Source organism: Amblyraja radiata, chromosome 20 (genome assembly GCF_010909765.2).
Source record: "Amblyraja radiata isolate CabotCenter1 chromosome 20, sAmbRad1.1.pri, whole genome shotgun sequence".
Classification (NCBI taxonomy): Eukaryota; Metazoa; Chordata; class Chondrichthyes; order Rajiformes; family Rajidae; genus Amblyraja; species Amblyraja radiata.
The window spans coordinates 8,734,863-8,750,401 of NC_045975.1; the positions used below are offsets into that span (position 1 = coordinate 8,734,863).

At 42.1% G+C, this 15,539-nt stretch overlaps 1 protein-coding gene across 2 annotated transcripts in view; it reads right to left on the bottom strand.

Annotated features, from left to right (window-relative positions):
* depdc7 (DEP domain containing 7) overlaps positions 1 to 15,539 on the bottom strand; it is a 38,561-nt gene that overhangs the window by 660 nt on the left and 22,362 nt on the right. For both annotated transcript variants that reach the window (XM_033038755.1, XM_033038756.1), the window contains exons 6-8: positions 5,302 to 5,444; positions 4,710 to 4,835; positions 2,204 to 2,282 (exon numbers count right to left, since the gene is read on the bottom strand). In XM_033038755.1, the coding sequence (XP_032894646.1) occupies positions 2,204 to 2,282; positions 4,710 to 4,835; positions 5,302 to 5,444 (348 nt within the window). The remainder of the gene's footprint in view (positions 1 to 2,203; positions 2,283 to 4,709; positions 4,836 to 5,301; positions 5,445 to 15,539) is intronic.

The following is a 15,539-nucleotide window of genomic DNA, read 5'->3' on the forward strand; positions in this document are numbered from 1 at the left end:
GCCAGTATATCAATACCCTGGGATATTTTTGGTCATGTAGAATATTTGTAGTAATTGCTATGCTCAGCTGCTTTTGTGTAGTTTTGATTGCTGTACTAAATAGTTTCAGGCTTAAGGGTGCTGTTGTGCATTTTAGGCCTTATTTTGTGTCTTCAATTATGCTCACCGGTTTTGAATCAATAATTAATGGAAACAGCTTATAGGACTTGGACTACCAAGAGCAGGCACCTCAAGTCACTCAAAAGGATACCAATGTTTTCCCTGCAAATTCACTGGAAGGATAAGTGGACCAACATTAGTGTCTTCTCCCAGGCCACCATCCCCAATGTTGACCCTTTACTCAGCTAACACTGTTGGGCAGGCCTAGTCATTTGCACGTTCAAAAATCAGACTTCCCAAACTACCACCCTATTCCTAGCTCCAGCATTGAAATAACATTAGCACACAGAGGGGACAAAAAACATTTAAGGGAGTACTCAAAGCTTGCATGAAGATGCAACATCCTTGGTGACTCGCAGCAGCCCCAGCATCATGACAGCATGGGAAACTCATGTACATGTAAAAATGTACGCAGAAACCCTCCACAAACCTCAGAAGGAACACACCTCACAATATACGTACCCACTCAGACACTTCCAACCCCTCTGGAAGCGTTTCTGGGTGCCACATTGGCCCACTGAACCAGGGCAAGTCATTCTTGATCCAGATGGATTACTTAAGATGACAAAAATCCAATTTTCACCCAAATAATAAATCCAAGGGTAGACACAAAAAGCTGGAGTAACTCAGCGGGACAGGCAGCATCTCTGGAGAGAAGGAATGGGTGACGTTTCGGGTCGAGACCCACCTTCAGACTGGTTAGGGATAAGGGAAATGAGAGATATAGACGGTGATGTGGAGGGATAAATAACAATGAATGAAAGATACGCAAAAAAGTAACAATGATATAGGAAACAGGCCATTGTAAGCTGTTTGCAGGGTGAAAAATGAGAAACTAGTGTGACTTGGGTAGGGGAGGGATAGAGAGAGGGAATGCCGGGGCTACCTGAAGTGAGAAACCAATATTCATACCACTGGGCTGTAAGATGCCCAAGCAAAATATGAGATGCTGTTCCTCCAATTTGCGTTTAGCCTCACTCGGACAATGGAGGAGACTGAGGACAGAAAGGCCTGTGTAGGAATGGGAAGGAGAATTAATGTGTCCAGCAACTGGGAGATCAGGTTGGTTCACGCGGGCTGAGCGAAGGTGTTCCGTGAAACGATCACCCAGCCTGCGTTTGGTCTCGCCGATGTATAAGAGTCCACATCTTGAACAACGGATACAGTAGATGAGGTTGGAGGAGGTGCAAGTGAATCTCTGCCTAAAGGACTGTTAGGGTCCCTGGAAAGAGTCGAGGAAGGAGGTATAGCGACAGGTGTTGCATTTTCTGTGGTTGCAGAGGAAGGTACCTGGGGAGGGGTGGGTTGGGAAGGGATGAGTTAACCAGGGAATTGCGGAGGGAACGGTCTCTGCGGAAGACGGAAAGAGGTGGAATTGTGAAAATGTGGCTAGTGGTGATTTCCTTTATCATCGTTACTTTGTTTTGCATATCTTTCATTCATTGATCTTTATCTCTCCACATCACCGTCTATATCTCTCGTTTCCCTTACCCCTAAACAGTCTGACGAACGGGTCTCGACCCGAAACATCACCCATTCCTTCTCTCCAGATATGCTGCCTGTCCTGCTGAGTTACTCCAGCTGTTTGTGTCCATCTTCAATTTAAACGAGCATCTGCAGTTCCTTCTTACACAATAAATCCAAGTTATTGGTATAGAAGAATACTGGACACCAAGTGTACAAGTTACTGAAATAGCGAGTTGCCATCTCCTCACGCCATTGGATCAAGGTACCATTGCAATTACAAAGCACAATCAGTATCAAACAGGCCAGAGAGCTGAATTATCAACTCGTACCTCTGCTTTGTTAGCTTAGCACTTATTCTATGCAATGTTCAAAACACAAGCTCAATTTACACAAAGCTCACAATTCTCAGCTTCCTAGACAAACTCCTGGGAATTATCTTTGCTTAATGTCTGGAGCTCATCGGGACAAATTATAGTTCCACATTTCTTAGACCTGTTTGGGTGTGTCTGGAGCAAGTTGCAATTAAGCTGCAATAACAGCAGTACTTCACAAGCACAAGTGTTTGTTGATCCCTTACCTGAACTAAGGTCTGGATCACGACCACACTGAATGTTCATCAGCTTCTCACTCACCATTTTGTGCAACGACGCAGGGATCTGAATGATAGTCAACGAGTTACTCTAATTATCTGAAACACTGCAATTAGCATTTTTCAAAGCAAAATATTTTCTTGCATTCAATTAGTTTCTCAAAAAAGGATACCAAACGAAGGTCCAAATTCATGGGGCCTCACCCAAACTCTGATCAAGAGTGAGATTGGAGGTCTATCGGTGGCAGTGTTACAACCGAGCCATTGCTGGCACAATCTAGGAAAGTCAGCAAGTGCAGACCCACAATCATGTATTTTGTCAAGAAGGGCGATGTGGCGGGGGGGTGGGGGGGGAGGATTTTCGGGACACATTACAGCAGAGAACTTTATACATTCCCACTCCGTCATGCAGAGCCCTTATCAAGTGCAATAATAATCATATGCTACTTCAGTCAGCCCTCAGTATGAAGTCATATTTAGTTCAAGGAGAATTGCTTTCTTGCTCTTCGTCTGCAATCAATTTGCTGAACTTTGAACGTTTGAAGGATAACTACTTGGAATTAAAGGGACACAGTTCATTTAACGCCTCTGCAAATTACAGCCAAGCAGCTCCCCCACTTAAATGTTGCCGTGCATGCCTTTGGCTTCTTATTCTGCAGGCCTCAAAAATCCGCACTGCATTGCATTCAGAGTAATGAGTGAATGTAAAAGCACAGGAGAATCGGCATATATTAAAGGCAATGTGTGGGATGAGTTTATTTTAAAAAGGTGTCGAGTGCCTGGAACCCACTGCCAGGGTGGAGGCAGATAAGACATTGACATTTGAAGGACTTTTGGACAGGTGCATTGATATGCAGGGATGTGGATTATGTGCTGGGAAGTAAGAGTTGATCACGACATTGTTCAGCGCCAGTATTGTGGACCGAAGAGCCTGTTCCTGTGCTGTACTGTTCCATGCTTCACTTCAACTACATGTTCAAAACATTAAAGTAGCAATGTTACAAAATTTTGAGATTTTAAAAATCAAGTCTGTAATTTATCCCATCAGATAAAGCATAAAAATAAGTTTAATTTGACACCTAATTCACTTTCATATCTCAAGTATTTAAAAAGTTATGGCCATTTTCATACTGGGAAATGAGCATCTTGTTCCCTATTGATTTTCTATGGACATAACAAAAAAGCTGTGATCGTGAACAGTCAAAAGCCCATAACTTTCTTAAAAATTAAGAGAACTGAATGAAATTTTCAGTTATCATAGATTGAAGCATTCTGAAACAAATATAAAATAATCTTACTTGGATGACCTGAAATTAAAGCATATAATTAGTTAGTTACCTAATTGTAGCTAATTTCAGACTTCAATTACTAGATCTAAACATCTATCCATTTCTTAATAAATGATTAACATTTTTAAATAGCCTAAATGTCCAAATAATATTCACAAATAATTCACAATAAAACATGATTTTTAAATCTCATTTACATTAATTTATAGGCCAAATGGAAGGAATTTAGTGTTTAATTGCTGTAAATAAATGCCCATTTAAATCAGCTTTCCAGTGGGTCCCTGTGGAACGCGCTGGTTTAGAACGTTCACATTGCGGTAGATTTGTGCCCCAAATGCCGAGAAAAATACTGCGCGATATAATGGGCCCAAATTGAGCTACTCGCAATATTAAACTTAGTATAAAGGGATCTTTAGAAGCCCTTTTTAATGTAAAAATATACAACCTAACTTCTGCTATTTGCTTTATGAGACCCTGCGGTTGCTGGCGGTCGCGGGTTTAGAGATTGATTTTTAAACTACTATAACTATTATTCAAGGCCTTTAAACCTAATAATAGCTTTTGCGACGGGGTCTTCCAGCGATTTTTCGTTAATAATTAACTAGGCTGAACATTTTCGATTGGAACAGCTTAGAGAAAATCGCGTTTTAAACCCGCCCCCTCTAAACGGCGCCAAAATCGCGCACACCTCAGCAGCAGATCTTCAACGACGCTTCAGGTAGGCTTTACAACATACCTAATTAAAGGGCTTGACATGGTCAAGGGCTCCACAGATGGCATAGTTGAGAACCAGAACGTCTGTATTTGGGACAAGAGAATTTACTCAGGGGATTGTGAATAGAGGGCCGTGGATACTTGATGAACATAAACAAAGATAAGGCACAAGAAACAGCAGATGCTGGAATCTTGAACAAAGGGCTGGAGGAACTCAACTGGGGAGGGAATGGAAAGGCAACATTTTGTGTCAGTACTCTTCATCCAAATGAGGGGACCGACCCAAAACGTAGTCCGTTCATTCCCTCCACAGATGCGCATCGAGTTCCTCCAGCGCTTTGTACTTCACATACAAAGCCAAGATTGATGAATTCATCCAAATCAAGGCACATGTAGATAACGAGTAATTTTTCACCTCTATCAAGCCCTTGATCCTATTGTATAACTGCACAACTTGAAGGCCAATGATCTACTTCTGTTACATTATGTACCTTAAATACATCTTTCTGGTGATCAAGCAGAAACAAGACCAAGAGATCAGTTTTCCCTTTCGAGAGGTTCTTGTTAAAAACAATTGCTTTACCGAAAGTCCTCTTCATCACAATTCTATTCTCGACCTAGGAGTAAAACAAGACTAAAAAATCATGAACCAAATTAATTTTACCACCCAATAAGCTGCAGATCCTATAAATTCACCCTTACATGTTCAAATTTGACAACAGAAAACCACTGACCAGATCAAAAAGACTTAAAGTTCATGTAAAGATCAGGTAGATGCACAGAGTCTTTTGCCCAGAGTAGGTAAGGTGAAGGGGGAAAGATTTAATAGCAACCCAAGGGGTAACTTTGATTTTCCATAAAGGGTGGTGGGTGTATGGAACAAGCTGCTGGAGGAGGTAGTCGAGGCAGGCACTATCTCAACGTTTAAGAAAGATTCAGACAGGTACATGGTTAGGATAGGTTTAGAGGGATAAGAGCCAAAAACAGGTAGGTACAGAGTGTAGATGGGGTATGTTGGGCCAAAGGTATGTTTCCATGCTGTACGACTCCAAAAAGGAAACTAATCTTTGAAATGACACTCACCCCAATCTGTAACGGAATGGACGCTGGATATGAAGCAACGGCCATGAAATGCAACAGTCTTCTCAGTTCTTCTCGATTTCTAGAATTCAGAAGCTTCAGACACAGTTGTGTTGCTTCCAGTGCTGGTTCAGACTTGCCATTCACTGCAGAGAGAAGGTGACTCAATACATTCAACGAGAAATAAAGTTTTACATAGTACTTTTTTCTCCCCCAAATATCATCTTTCCAATTGTCAGGATAGCTGAAGCTAATTCCCATGGCAGGTAGTAGGGACAACACTTCACCACAAGATATTCCACGTCCTGGGAGCAGCAGCTCACCAAGATAATCATGCTTGAGCATTAGAGTTAAGTAGGAAGCAAATCCCACCATGTTTCAATCAGATTGTTTATTAGCATCTTAACATAAACCATGTTATAATCTTAGACAATAGGTGCAGGAGTAGGCCATTTGGCCCTTCGAGCCAGCACCGCCATTCAATGCGATCATGGCTGATCATCCCCAATCAGTACCCCGTTCCTGCCTTCTCCCCATATCCCCGGACTCCGCTATTTTTCTCTTGAAAGCATCCAGAGAACCTGCCTCCACCACCCTCTGAGGCAGAGAATTCCACAGACTCACCACTCTCTGTGAGAAAAAGTGTTTCCTCGTCTCCGTTCTAAATGGCTTGTATCAATATCTTGTAATAATCATCTATATAGTTTTACAGATATTGAGCAAACAGTGTGCTGGAGTAGCTCAGCAGGTCAGGCAGTGTGTGGAGGGAATGGAAGATGATATTTTGGTCAGGGCCTTTCAGACTGATTGTAGTGGGGGGGGGGGGGGGGGGGAGAAAGTTGGAAGAAAAGTGGGGCATGACAAAGCCTGGCAAGTGATAGGTGGATACAAAATGGGTTGATTGACAAATTAAAGATTGTATTACTATATTTAAGCTGTGTATCGTTTACAGGCCAGTGAAGCTGTTGCAAGTAAGATTTAATTGTTCCATTGATGGAACATATAATTAACTACTCTTGCCTCTCACCTTGGTTCCTGTCCCACAAAATGCAACACTTAGATACTGCAACACTTAGATACTGGATATCAGTATAGATTAAAGTAGTTAGAATTTTGACCAACCCCCAACTGAATGAACTCCAATTCCCTCACTGATTCCAACCTCAAGTTGCAAACATTTCTCAATGATTTTTAAGCCACTTAATGAATTTTCCGAAGGCAGCAACAGGAAAAAAAAAAAGTTGACAAGAAATTCATTTAATAAACATTGAGTTTAGAAACCTAGCCATTCTGGTACAGAATTGTTTCTTATAGATTAATAAAACAAGTTTAAGAAATTGAAATATGCATCTTAAAAGCAGAGGCATATTCAACCCTTCCCATTAAATTTTTGTTAAGAGCAAGTACAAACATGCCAGAGGAACTCAGTGGGTCAGGAAGCATCTGTGGAAGGAATAGACAGATGTTGTTTTGGGTCAGGATCCTTGAGACTGATGGAATCTCAGGGGGGACAAGAAAAGAGTAGAAAACTTGGTAAAAAGATGGGGGGGGGGGGGGGGGGGGGGGGGGGGGGGGAGAGATAAAGCTGAAGTGATGGGTGGATACAGGTGCCGCAGGTGTAATTGGCAGATGTACTGAGCAAGTGATAAAGGCTAGGGTTGAAAAGGAGACAAAAGGGTATCAGACAAGAAGAGTGAAATGCAAAGCTGCAGGGATATAGGTCAAGAGGAGTCAAAGGGAAATCAGTGGTTCAATGGTACTTTTATCATCACATGTGCCAAGCTACCGTGAAATTCTCTTTTGCATACAGTTCAGCAAAAGTATTACTACCACACATAAGTACTGATTCAGTACAAGTGCATAGGAATAGTACACCGAGACATAGAAAATAGGTGCAGGAGTTGGCCATTCAGCCCTTCAAGCCCGCACCGCCATTCAATATGATCATGGCTGATCATCCAACTCAGTATCCTGTACCTGCCTTCTCTCCATACCCCCTGATCCCTTTAGCCACAAAGGCCACGTCTAACTCTCTCTTAAATATAGCCGCTGAACTGGCCTCAACTACCTTCTGTGGCAGAGAATTCCAGAGATTCACCACTGTGTGTAAAAAATGTTTTTCTCATCTCAGTCCTAAAAGATTTTTAACTTTAAAGGGGAAATAAAGAGGACTACAAGAGTCACCAAGTTTTGGTGCTATGTTCTCGTCCTCTGGAAAGCAGGAAAGGAAATGATTGTATGGATGGAGAAGTGTGTACAACAAGGTATTGCTAGAAATGAGAAAAATGGAGGGGTAAAAGCAACGTTTATACCAGCACAGTCATATGAACAATGCTAGTTTAAGCCATTTATATAGATTCGTACCAGCCTACTTTCATCGCCAACATCCTTCTTCAGCCAACAGAATTTTATCCTCAAACTTGTTACAATTCAACATGCTTTGTTTACAGTGAGTGAACAAAGCCCTGGGGTCAGTGAAGTGACTACATTAGAACGGAGAAACACAACGTTCCATTATTGACCAATTTGGCTCCAGAACTGAATTAGCCTTGTTTCAGCTGATAAATGTATGCAAATTCTTTCACATAGAAGGAGGGATTAAAAAGAGCAAAAGGGATTTGTCTTTTATATTGGGACAATTACAGTCATTGAAAAGAAAAGCTAAAAACAAAAAGCAGGACTGTGCGCTCGAGATGGATTGGCAAAATTAAACAAAATTACCATATGGAAAAGGAACTTTGATACAGAATCCTGTTGTCGCAGGGCATTCAACAAAATTGTCATATGAAGTTTATTTTAGAGCTACCGCACGGAAACAGGCCCTTCGGCCCACCGAATCCACGCCGACCAGCGACCCCCACACATTAACACAACCCTACTCACAAGAGACAATTTGCACTTACACCAAGTATACAAACCCAAGCCAATTAACTTACAACCCTGTACGTCTGGAGTGTGGGAGGAAACCGAACATTTCGGAGAAAACCCACACGGAGAACGTACAAATTCCGCAAAGACAGCACCCATAGTCAGGATCGAACCCGGGTCTCTGGTGCTGCAAATGCTGCAAGGCAGCAACTCTACCGCTGCGCCACTGTAAAGTGTTACTTTATTAGTATTATCACCTATACTTAGATGCACTCCCCCACCCCAAAGCATCTACCGCTACACTGCAAGACCACAAATTAGGAAATAAACAAGATGTAGGCCACCAAACTTCACTTTTACTTCAAATCTTGCAAAATACCCCATAAAGAGAGTTAGCCAAACAGATTTGATTTAATTTAAAGACAGACACAAAATGCTGGAGTAACTCAGCAAGTCACGCAGCATCTCTGGAGAAAGGAAATAGGTGATATTTTGGGTCAGAACCCTTCTTCAGACTGAATGATAGAGGTGGCAGAGGGAACTGGAGGTGAGAAAAGGCCAGAACAAAAATCAGGGCCTGCAACAGATGACCTCAGGGAGGGTGGAGCCCATAATGGCGCCCATTGTTGGCTGGGGAAGATGAGCTATCGAGGTGGACACAAGGATGCAAACAGTATTTTGTCTGTTTAAAGAGCAAAGGCAATTCCATTTATTCTGCTCAAGTGTTATCCTAGATTACGTGCTTACGTCCACATCACATAACATCAGATAAGTAAAATTAAAAGCATGATATTGGAGTCAAATTAAGATATACTGTAGCAATATGGTAGAATTGCAGGATAGAATTTAATATTCCCGGTCAAAAAGGAGAGTTTGTAGAAAGCATCTTCAGGACTTAGAAGTCATTGTACGAGGCACGGTTAGAATGTTTGCAGATGACAAAAGTAATCAATGGAGAAAGTGAGGAAGCTGGTGGGACACAGAAAGATATTGATCAGTTGCCAAGTTGAGCAAGGTTTTATTTAATTTAAATTAATTCAACTTTATTGTCATTGCACAGATACAAGTATGGGTACAACGAAATGCAGTTTAGCGTCAGTCCGTAGTAATAGTGCAATATAGAAATAAAAAATACAGAATAAGCAAACAATGTGGACGGAGAGACTGGAGAAATCTATCGGCGGGACTCCGAGTTCAGCAATGTGATAGTGTTGTTGTAGAAGCTGTTCCTCATCCTACTAGTACGAGACCTGAGGCTCCTGTACCGCCTCCCTAATGGGAGGAGGGCAAACAGTCCATGGTTAGGGTGGGAGGGGTCTTTGATGATCTTCCCGGCCCGTCTCAGACACCGTTTTCGGTGGAGGGCATCCATGGCAGGGAGCGGGGCACCGATGATGTACTGAGCGGTTTTCACCACCCGTTGTATTGCCTTCCTGTCTGCTACGGTGCAACTGCTGTACCATACCGTGAAGCAGGTGGTCAGGATGCTTTCGATGGTACAGCGGTAAAAGTTGGTCAGGATCTGGGGGGACAGGTGGGCTTTCTTGAGCCTCCTCAGGAAGTAAAGGCGCTGCTGCGCCTTTTTGATCAGCTTGGAGGTATTGAGGGAGCAGGACAGATCCTCCGAGATGTGTACCCCGAGGAATTTGTAGTTGGAGACGAACTCCACCTCAGTCCCGTTTATATGGATGGGGGTATGTCTGCCCCCTCTGTTCTTCCTGAAGTCAACAATAATTTCCTTCGTCTTCTTGGAGTTGAGGACGAGGTTATTGTTGGCACACCAGGTTGTCAGGTGCTGGAACTCATCCCTGTAGGCTGAATCGTCGTTGTCACTGATCAGTCCTATCACCGTGGTGTCGTCGGCAAATTTAATGATGGCGTTGGAGCCATTCTTAGGGATGCAGTCATGGGTGAACAGGGAGTAGAGGAGAGGGCTGAGCACACAGCCCTGTGGCACGCCGGTGTTCAGTGTTATAGTGGAGGAGGTGAAGGAATAGTGGAAGAGGGAGGGAGGTGAGGGAAGAGTCTAACAAGGGTAGGACATGCACCATTAACCTGTTCACTGCCAATTTCTTTCCACTATTCGCCATGACCAGAGTATACTCGGGAGCAGCACCGAACAGGTTAAGTGTCGAGAAACAGAGGGAGCTTGGTGCAGAAGTCCAAAGATTCCTGAAGGTGGCAGCACAAGTGATGAAGGCAGCAATGGAATACACACAAAAACAACACTGGAATAACTCAGTAAATCAGGCAGCATCTCTGGGGAAATGGACAGGCAATGTTGTGTGTCAAGACCCTTCTTAATTAACCAGGACATTGAATACAGGTGCAGGAAACCTTGGCAATCTTCATAAAGTGTTGATTAGGTTACATTTGGAATATTATGCACAGTTCTGGTCACTGCACTATAGGAAGAACTGGAGGGTCCATGACATTGCCTGGAGTGGAATGGTTCAGCTACAACCAGAGACTGTGTTTGGTTTTTCTGGATTGGAATAAACTGAAGAGTCCTGATTGCAGTGATCACCAGGGGCATAGACAAGGAAGAAACAGAGCCCCTGAAATGTTCCCAATTGAGAAATTCAGCTCAATGCACAAATCACTGCATTTGTATTCCTGTGAAGTTATTTTCCTAGCCGACAGATTACATTGTATGTATATTTTTTAGAAGTAAAATGCCAGAAAAGTTTAAGTCATACCGAATCGAGTGATAGTCCTTAGCATTTAAACAATAAAAAGTTTAAAATACATTGTTCACAGTGCACAGTAAAACCAGGAAATGGATTAGAAAGTTAGAACCATCTAACTGATAGCAATATGTAGGAAGGAATTACAGATGCTGGTTTAAACTGAAGATAAATACAAAATGCTGGAGTAACTCAGCAGGACAGGCAGCATCTCTGGAGAGAAGGAATGGGTGGCAATTCGGGTAGAGACCCTCCTTCAGTCTGAAGGGTCTTGACCCAAATCACCACCCATTAACGTCACCCATTCCTTCTCTCCAGAGATGCTGCCTGTCCCTTTGAGTTACTCCAGCATTGTGTTTATAACTGCTAGCAATCATGGCTTCGTAAAGTTACTGATACAGTAATGTTTTAAGAGGAAATGAGATTGCTTAAAGCAAGTCATTTGCCAAGAGCAAATCTTAAACATTCCCACAATCAGATGAGATTGTAAAAGAGAAACTGCCTGTCTTTTTAGGAAAGAGACCCATGGGCATTAGTTCAAAGAACACACGCATTCTCCCATGTCCTAGACCAGCATTTAGCCCTCTACTAATACAACTATAAAAACAGCTTAATGGGTGGGAGCTTACTGTATAGACACACCTGCATGACCCTTACAACAGCCAAGCACCTTAGAGAAATTATTGTGAATTATAAAACACTTCAAGGATCAAGATATTTTGAATTATAAAACACTTAGGATCAAGATATCCTGAAGATTTTAAAAAACTGCAAACAAATAAAAGGACAGCATTTGGTTCACTTCTTCCCACTCTCCTCCACCCACTATCTGATGTACAAACTCCATGCAGCATAAGTATATTCATTTTAGTGTGGAGTCATTAAAACAGAATTGGGGGGGGGGGGGGGGGGAAGAAGAAAGGTGGGTGAAGAGTTGATATTTCAGCTAGAAGCCCCAAAATTAATTACATCCAGAAAACGCTGGTGTGGAAGTTGTTTCAGAATGCTTCCTCTTAAAGGAGAGGCCAGTACTGGGGTGGGCCAGAGGTACAAGCATATTAAATCCAGGGAAACGTCTTCACAGTTAGATAGATTTTTGATTAGTATGGGTGTCAGAGGTTATGGGGAGAAGGCAGGAGAATGGGGTTAGGAGGGAGAGATAGATTAGCCATGATTAGACTTGATGGGCCGAATGGCCAAATTGTACTCCCATCACTTATGACGTATAACCTTCACTCATAGTTGGACAGAGGAACTCACTGCCACGAGGAATGGTTCAAGTGAAGCATTGATGCATTAAGGTGAAACTAGATAAACACAATGGAAAAATGCAATGAGAATATTCTATGCATTTGATAAAAATGTGGGCAGTATAAACTAGTTGTTCCAACTGGCCATTACTGCGATATCACCCACTCTGCCAACAAACTTCTCTTTAACCTTTTACGCCAAGCCTTGTATTAATCAGTTGCATCTATAATGAAGTCCTATCACAACAACATCACATGCAAAGAGTGCCTACGTTTATCTTTTGAATATTTCAAACTTGCTTGACATTGAAATGTAAATACAAGATGTTAAATTCCAGAATCTATTCGAAGTGATTACATTTACTGTTGGGCTGCACGGTTTTCCTTGTTGGCAAGAGAACAAAAGTCAAACAAGCAACAGTCAGAGCACTGATAATGCTTCGGGCTGGTACGAACCAGGTCACCCTGTGTGCCAGAGGCAGAGCGAGCAAACTCTTTCACACAACTCCTCCAGACTGTTTGCATTCAACTTCCACCGCCTCGCTGAAACTGGGTAATAAACTCAAGCTGTGGGTGAAATGCAGGATCTGTCCCAAATGGGTACAATGGATGCATTATTCACCCACTGCAGTTAGCCAAGCATTTGGTTTAGATAGAATCTCGCACATAAAAGTACCTCAGAGAATCAGTGGAAGGGACCACCGAGCCAGAGCAGATAACAGCATTTCCAGCATACTTCCTTGATTATACAGATGCCTCCACAATATGCACATGGAAATTGTTCACATTGTTTGTCAGTGCATTTCTCAAATTTCCAGTACATGCGTTACCAGTGCTAGCATGCTAGTTAGCAGGCAGCAGGGGTAGGTTTAAAGTCAAAGGATTGTATTCCTTCCGTCCAATTTTTCCAATTGAGAATATCGTGACAAATACACTATGTAGGTTAACCACAACTTTAACTTTCGTGATCAATTCTTTTAATTCAATTAATTACTTTGAGACGTCATACAATTACTATTCACCACGTAGGAAAAGCAGCATCAACTTATAAAGTGACAGTTCCCACATCCAGTTCTCAAGCAATGACTAAACCAGGGGTGGGGAACCTGTGAAGGGAAAGGAACCTTCTAGGCCCTTAAGTGCGGCCTTTTGAATGAATCCAAATTTTGTAGAACACATCCTTTTATTTTTATTAATATGTTTTTGTCAGTCTTTTATTATTTTTATTTTAATCTTAAAATGAACGTATTTAAAATACCAAAGAGTAAAAGAAGATTCAACTAAATAATCCTCCCCGACTGACAGCCACAATTAAAACATTAGTAAGTCATGAGGGCCATTTTAACACCTGTTATGGTTATGATTGAGTTCTAATGCGACTCAAGAAAGCAGTCGCAACAAAGTCATTAAAACGTTAGTTAACTTCAGAATTAACAAACTTTTTTCATTTTCTTGAAGTTATTACATAGTAGGTAGATTTTTACAAAATAATGTATATTTTGAAGTATATCTAATTGAAGTTTCTTGGATGCGGCCTTATTAGATTACAGCTAACAATGTGGCATTCCAACATGAAAAGGTTTCCCACCCCTGGCCTAAACCAACTGGAAATCAAAACAGATACGAGTCAGAGTCCAACACATGGACACAGGCCATTCGGTCCAACTCGTCCATGCTGACCAAAATACCCAATCTAAGCTAGTCCCATTAGGCTCCATTTGGTCCATATCCCTCTAAACATTTCCTATATGCGTACCGTCCAAGTGTCTTTTAAATGTTATTGTACCTGGAAAAACAAAATGGTAGAAATACACTGCAGGCCTAATTACTTTTGCAAAGAAAGATGAAAGATCATTAAACCAAAACTTTAACCAATTCTGTCTCCATAGATCAAGTTTCAACTATTGTGTACACTGCTTTTGGCCATCAGTGAAAGTGATGAATAAGCATCATCCCTCAATTCACCTGCTCCTTAAACAGTGGATGGAAGCTTGCACATCTACTTGTATGGATATGACAAATAATCCAATGGTACTACTTGTGAGCATAGAAAAGGCTTGGGTTTAACATGAACATTAACATACAGGCAATGCAGCTTGTGCCAAGCAGGAGAGGCAGCCTGAAATGGGGGTCAGACCCACAACCATTCTCTCTAGCATAGATGGGTATCACAGCTGGTGGAGCTGCTGCCTCACTAGGTCAATCCTGACCTTGGGTGCTGCCCATGCAGAGTTTGAATGTTCTCCCTGTACCCATGTGCGTTTCCTCTGTGCTCCAGTCTCCTCCCACATCCCAAAGGCATGTGGGTTTGGTTAAATTAATCTCCAAGTTGTCCCCAGTGTGTAGGGGAGGTGATAAATGGGAGAACAGATTGAGTGTGTACTAGACGAAGTCCAGTTTTAAATGGTGTGTTTGAGGCGAGCGCCAGCAAAGGAGGCGAGCAAATGAGTGGGGGGGGGGGGGGGGGGGGGCTGAGATGTGTACATAAAGACAGAGACATTTAATGAGTGGATGCACACACACACACACACACGGTTTTTATATTATATAGATGGGTGATAGATGGTCAGCATGGACTTGATGGGCCAAAGGACCAGTTTCCATACCGTATCTCTCAACTAAATCAAAATGCTACCCAACTGAGTGACTGAGGAAAAACGATTGAACAGCAAGATTCAGGAGCTTCAATTCTGAGGAAAATAAAATTTCGTCTTTAAAAAGAAAGGTGACCCACACCAATTCAAGATTAAAAGCCAGAAAGATTATGTACACATTGAAATGTACCGTTCACAAGATGAAAAGCCCATTACTGATCCAAAAATTTGATGTTATGAACAAAGGGAAAATGAATGGAGATTTAAGTAATGCAAGGAAAATACTACTTTTCCCCATTACTTTAGTTCTCCAAATCAATAATGCCGGATTATCCACATTTCCCATTGAAATGAGAGCCAATTCAGCCCATGGAATCCGAGCTAGCTCAAAGCAACTCATTCCTCCAGTAATCCATTCTCTCCACATACCAATCAACTCTCCCAGATATTTATCTGCACAGTGGGGTAAACAATAGCAGCAGCACTGGTGTCTTCGGGATGTGGGAAAAAAGAGGAGCGCATGGGGACACACCAGTCACAGGGAGAGCATGCAAGTCCTGCAGAGATAGCAGCCGAGTTAGGATTGAACCCAGGAGGCGAGCACTGCAATGCAGCAGCTCCACCAGCTGTGCTCCGATCACTAATGTATATACTGCATACACTGGCAGCCTTTATTCTTTCATTGAAATGTATAGTTCCAAAAAACTACTTTAGCAGCATCCCCAAGCAAAAGATAAAAGTACTTTCATTGAAATATCTAGTGAAAATGGGTTCAATAAAAAATTTGGAAGAATATTGGGAACGGGAAAAAAAAATACAACTTAAACACATGGGCAATAGTA